The following is a 6,379-nucleotide window of genomic DNA, read 5'->3' as shown; positions in this document are numbered from 1 at the left end:
AGTTCATTTTGTGATTATTCATGAGATTGTGAATCGAATTTTGATGCACTTATGTTTAATGATTTTTAGGAGAATGATGATGAAGAATGGTGTGGGATTCAAGGTATTTAAAGATGAGATTGATGAAGCACAAGGAGTGACATTGGAGATTAGGTTGTGCATTAATGCATGCAAGCCATCCATGAGCACACTTTGATGCACAAATATAAAGTAACACACTTGAAGCAATATTTCATATTTAAAGGTGGCGTGCAACACGCACAAATGAGCCAAGGAACACACCAAACACGCCACAAGCCAAAAAAAAGTGCAAAGAGAAAGTGCAACCTTACCTCTTCATACTCCAACAAGGATAAGGTGATTCTAGTGTGATTGAAAAGTAGACTTTCAGAGCTTTCCAACCATATATAACACTTTATAGTGGACACTGGATTTGAGGTTGTAATTCACCCCAAAAATGTAAGTAGGCATAGCACCAGCATGTCATACGCCAGCCTGACCTCTTCATCTTCTAAGAAGCATAACTTGAGCTATAGAGGTCTAATTAGCACACTTCTAGTAGAGATGGAAAGTAGACATTCAGATTTTTCCAACTACATATAATAGTCTATGGTGTAGATTCATTTAGGTAATGAACAATGAGCATCTTTCAGCTCGAAAAACTCACCGCGAGGCAGGGACGTCCCTCATGTCAAACACGCCAAGAATCATGCAACCATGCATGAGGACATACACAAAGGCGGCATAGCAAGCTTCCAGGAATGTCCCTCACGTCCCTCACATACCTTGCACATCCAAAAGTCCCTTGGTGTGCCAGCTACCTTGACGTGTCCTTATCACGCACGTTCTTCACGTCTCCCTTCACGCCAAAGCCAAGTATGAAGCATTCAAGCTGGGACGTCTTCGAAGAAGTCCCTGGAGTGTCTCACGTCGCACACATTGAAGCATGCATGGTTGTGATGTGCTCGACGACGTCCTTGGAGCCTCCCACACCTCCCACGTTGGTGCATGCATGAAGGAGCTTCCGAAGGACGTGCCTCACTTGAAAGAGACGTCCCTCACTTGAAATGGCTTGGCATTACTCTTAGGGTGTGTATGGTTGGAGGGAATACAAATGTATTCCCAAGAATTTTGAGATGGGAATATTTTATTCCCATATTTGGTTCAAGGTTTAAAAAATTATTCCTGGGTATGTTTTATTCCAAGGAATTCAATTACCACCAATTTAATTCCCATCCTCCCCATGGTTATCTTTAATTCCAATGGGAATGGAATGTATATCACAATGCAAAAAGACTAAAATGCCCTTCAACTCTAACCCTCTTTCTTTCAGATTTTTCACTCATTTCACAAAAAACTAAACCCTAGCAGAGCAACTCCTCCATGAAAACGAAACCCTAGCCAAATTTTCCCTCAAATTCATGGAGGCTCCACTGACGTCGGCGCCGCCTCACCGCTGATCTGGATTCGCACGACCACCGAGCTTCTTATTCTAGAAGGAAGATTCACTACCAGCTATTCGCGTTCGTGTTCATCATCACATCTCACCTCCATTTCGTGTTCGCGTTTGTGTTCGTGCTCGTGCTCGCGTCTGGCCTCTCTCCTTTGTCTGAGCTCGGTTGCTCGCGCATCTCTCGCCTCCGTCTCTGCTCGAGTTGTGCTTCCTGTTTGTGTCGTCTCCCTCACCCCTCTCCCTCCTCACATCTTCCTGTTCCTGTTGATCTTTTTCAAGCACAGGTTTGTTCTAGGTTTGAAATATTGAAATTAGAATGTACTTGGAATTGGAATTGTAATGTGTTTTATTGTTTCAATGAAATTGGAATTGAAACAATTTTCTAGATCCATTTCAATTTGTCTAAACAATTGTTCTAGGTTTGTTCTAGGTTTTTTCAACCTTATGTATGTACTTGGAAGTGGAATGTGATTTCAGTTTTTCATTTGTTTGGAATTAGAATGTGATTTGAGTTTCAGTTCTGACCTCTTTGATTATAGCATCCTTAATTCTCTTGTTACACATTTCATATAAAATACCAGTGATGAATTGTTGATAGATAAAACACAGTTATGAATTGAATTGAAACTTGATATATGCTCTGTGCCTGTTGTTTGGCTGCATTATCTAAGGAATATTTTGTATGACTGCATTATCTAAGGTCTGTGCCTGTTGTTAGGATGCTTTAAAATTTACTTCAATTTCTTTATCAAGTTGAAAAGATCTAATGCTGGGGAAGCTAGACTAGATCCTCCTTGTTCTAACTTTCCAAATGATTAATAGTTGAATTAGTTCGATAATTGGTTAAATACATGTATATGAAGAATCAGTGCACAATGCCTCTATGCAAATATATCATGAATGAATGTGGTTTTTACATTCTTTTTCCACCTTGTAATCTTTGTGTCTGGGTTATGTGTATAATAAGAGGCCTATCATTTTCCACCTTATATGGCACCTGCTGCAGGTTCTGTCCGAAAGGTTTTTCAAGGCACATGTTTCAAAATCGGATAATAAAATGTGTGTTTAACTTCAATGAAATTTAATGAAAAGATTGATTTATGATAAAGCCAAAATCTCAACACCCATCTCATTGGACACTAGTTCACAAAATGATCCTAACCAATCACCTGACTCAATTCCTCTTTTTATTGTTATTGTTATTATTTTTTTGTTCTATTTTTATTTACATTGTGTTTCATGTCATAGATAGCTTGGTTCTTTCATTTATTTGCATAGCACTTGCTGCTATAGAATTCTTTCTGATGGAATACTTATAATTTAATCCTACAAGAAGGTACAGAATTGGATGTTGAAACTAATTGGGTTATGAGTATGATAAGAGGCCTAAAGAAATGATAGGGTTATGGGTTATCAGTACTTTTGTGCTGTTATGCTGCGGGTTGGCATTGGAATTTGTTAATATCTCACTTTTTCGGTTATGGTTTACTCTCTTGTGAATGTAGATGGAGTGTACTCCATTTTTGATGCATTCGATGGAATTTTCTTTTCCTAGGTTAAGGCTGTGTATGACTACATTATCTAAGGAATATTTTGATGCTGCAATAGTGCTTACTAGTTTCTAAAATTTTCCATGGATTGTTAATTGTTTTTTGGACTTGGAAAAAGAAAAAGTACAAAAAAAACCTGTTTTATTTTCTTGTTAACCTTTTATGCAATGGGTGTGTTTCTTTTGGGGCTTATGCAATGGCCTTTTATATCACTATGTTCTGATTGCAAATGGGATTGCAGTGATTCTGTGATTGGTCTTTAATTATTGTTCTTTTCATACTTGTGTGATTCCTTGCTTTAAGATGATGAAAAATTGTCTTGTGTTATTTTCTGCTTATTAGTCTATAGAAAATGGAAGAGAATACTCGACCTAATTCAAAGCAAACTAAGCGTCAATGGACGTCACACGAAGATGCAAAATTAGTTGAGTGTTTGGTGGAGCTTGCAACTACTTCTTGGAAGTGTGACAATGGTACGTTTAAATCCGGTTATGGAAAACATTTGGAAAAAATGCTGCATGAAAAAATCCCTGGATGTGATCTTAAGGTACAATTTTTTTACATAATACTTGTTTTCTTTGTTTACAATTCTATCTTTGTGTTATAATTGTATAGCTTACAAAATATTTATGATTCTATATTGGGATGTTTTACTACTGTGCTCTCATTGATCTGTTCTCTGGGTTGGGTTGTAGTCCAGCCCAAAACCGTGACAAAAAAAATGGCATTTTCAACTGGAACTATTGAACTAAGTCCTTCAACAGAAAATTTGTTCATAGGCAAGGCTTGAATTTAAAACTATTTAATGAAAATTAATTACATTTCATTTGAGCTAATCATGTTGGTGCTTCAGTATTTTATATTTTTTACTTGGAACAGATTAAAATAGATAAAATAAAGAAAATAAAAATTTTCTTGTTATTTAATTAAGAGTATATTTCCAGTTCTCTTGTAATTTTTTTCTTCTTGAAAATCTGAATGGTGAACCAGGCAACCAGGCCAGACTGTATTCTTTACCTCGTTATTAGTAAGTGGTTAGAAGAGTTTGATTAAACTGTCAAAAAAAATGAAGGAAAGAGAAAAGTTTAAGACTTTAAGTCATGGTAGACTATTTTATGATTATTTCAGATCCTGTATGCAAAAACTAAATGATTATTACTGCTTCATACATTCACTATATTTAGTTATGCTTGGATGAATTGTGGTGTCATTGTATTAAAATTCAGTTTATTGAATTTAATCTGAGTAGTAATAATTTTAAATTGTTTTGCTATGTTTAGGCTAATCCACACATTGAATCAAGGGTGAAATTACTAAAAAGACAATATTTTGCAATAGTTGAGATGATGGGCACAGTTGGAAGTGGATTTGGTTGGAACGACAAAGATAAAATGATTGTGGTGGAGCGACAAATTTTCAATGAATAGAAGAGTGTAAATTCTAAATAACTTTCTTAATACAAGTTTATTTATCTTAAGTTTTTTAATATTAATTGCTTATTCATTTTCTTTTAATTTCAGTCCCATCCTAATGCTAATGGCCTCTATAATAAACCATTTCCACATTTTGAGGAGTTGGGAATATCATTTGGTAAAGATAGGGCTCAAGGAGGCAATGCAGAAAATGTAACTCAAGCAGTTGCTACAATGGAGGCTGAGCGCGAAGCAACCTTGAGTGATCGGCAAGTGAATGAAAACACCCAAGTAAATTTGGAAGAGACCGAAATGGAATATGAAGCTGATTCTCAAGTACGTAAGCAATTGACTCTAATTCATGTACATAAATTCACTTATTGTTGATCCTACTGCTGTGTATTTTCTTGGATTTTGGAGTGATTCTTCATTAGTTCATTTACTTTAATCTGTGCCTGTGACTAGCCTTAACTATTTCCATCATGTTGAGCATTTAGATAGAAATACTGATCTTCATTTCTGTAGAGTATAATAACAAAGAAAAAAAGGATATGAAAGTAATTATGCAAACAGAATTAGAATCAGGGTAGTTAATATTCTATTAGGTTCTGTTTAGTTAGTTAATGTTGTTAGTCTTGCTGGCCAAGGCAGAGATAATGCTTGTATATACAAGTGTAGAGCATGTATAATCAGTTAAGCTACTTGTTCTTCATTTCTATCAATATTGAATAATCTTCTGATGTTCCTGCTGGTGTTGCTTTCAATTTTTAGGAGCCTCCAACTCCTGGTGTTCCTGTTGCTCCCGGTGCTTCTGCTGCTCCTAGTTCTTCTGCTGCTCCTAGTGCTTCATATATAGAAAGGAATAAAAGAAAAAGAGGGAGCAAAAGTGAGGAAGTGATTGACATAGTAGTAGAATCAATGAGAGATATGAAAGGTGCTTATCAAGAACACACAGCCGTTTTAGTTGATATGGTTTCTTGTTTTAAGCATGAGAAAGAAGGAGCTGAGCGCAGAATGAAGCTAATGGCACTGTTGAGAGATGTTCCTGGTTTGAGCGGTGATGATAGAATGAAGGCTGGCCTTAGCATTCTAAAGGACAATAGTCTGATCGACATGGTGTTCCAACTTCAACCGGGGAAACTTTTGCCATTTTTGAAGAAATTGCTTTAAATATTGCTATTTTTGAATTTTTATTGAATATTATAGTGACTTGATAGGAAGACATTTGTGCCAATTGTTGCTGTTGTTTTGTGAGGAATATAAGTAACTAAAACCCTAGTTTTTGATGCCATTATATCAGGTTTTAAGATCCATGAAAAACTAGTTAAAAGTTCCTCTTGAACTAGAATGTGTAGCAACTGGTGATGGCTTGATTCCAAGAAATGTTTGTTGACAATTGATGGTGGATTTTGGAATTTTGTTACTTTGTATATAATTGATCATAGATTTTGCATCTTTGGAAGTAATTACAATGCTAGGAGAATAGAGATGCCGCCATTCAGTTAGTTGAGGATCATCTGAGATGAACACTGCTCCTTTTACATTGTCATAGTCACTAATTTAATTATGATAAAATTGATTTTAATTAAACATTTGTTATTAAGGGTATTATAGTAAATTTATTAGTAGAGATAAAATTTAGAGTCGATAATAATTTAACTAAAGATATTTGTTATTAGGAATAATTTAGTAAATTTAAAAAAATTTAGAATCAATAATAATTTAACTAAAGATATTTGATATTAGGGGTATTTTAGTAAATTTAAAAAAAATTAGAGTCAATAATAATTTTAACTAAACATATTTGTTATTAGGGGTATTTTAGTAAAAAATTTAGAGTCAAGAATAATTTAACTAAACATATTTGTTATTAGGGATATTTTAGTAAATTTAAAAAAATTAAAATCAATAATAATTTTAACTAAACATATTTGTTATTAGGGGTATTTTAGTAAATTTAAAAA

The 6,379-nt window shown here is 34.7% G+C and overlaps 1 protein-coding gene across 1 annotated transcript; it reads left to right on the top strand.

The window, feature by feature from the left end:
- The first annotated feature begins 4,604 nt into the window (after positions 1-4,604).
- Positions 4,605-5,673, top strand: LOC140173360 (uncharacterized). The gene is made up of 2 exons (XM_072196455.1): positions 4,605-4,751; positions 5,187-5,673. The coding sequence occupies exons 1-2, from the start codon at positions 4,650-4,652 to the stop codon at positions 5,583-5,585; spliced, it is 501 nt and encodes a 166-aa protein (XP_072052556.1). The 5' UTR covers positions 4,605-4,649; the 3' UTR covers positions 5,586-5,673.
- Positions 5,674-6,379: the final 706 nt, after the last annotated feature.

This window comes from Arachis hypogaea, chromosome 6, assembly GCF_003086295.3.
Source record: "Arachis hypogaea cultivar Tifrunner chromosome 6, arahy.Tifrunner.gnm2.J5K5, whole genome shotgun sequence".
Lineage (NCBI taxonomy): Eukaryota > Viridiplantae > Streptophyta > Magnoliopsida > Fabales > Fabaceae > Arachis > Arachis hypogaea.
This window is presented reverse-complemented; position numbering and strand designations above follow the sequence as displayed.

What these genes read in the sequence shown, in the direction of transcription:
- LOC140173360 (XM_072196455.1), top strand. Translation starts at nt 4,650, where the DNA reads ATGGAGGCTGAGCGCGAAGCAACCTTGAGTGATCGGCAAGTGAATGAA. An exon ending in AATATGAAGCTGATTCTCAA is followed by an intron (nt 4,752 to 5,186) that starts GTACGTAAGCAA and finishes TTCAATTTTTAG; the next exon opens with GAGCCTCCAACTCCTGGTGT.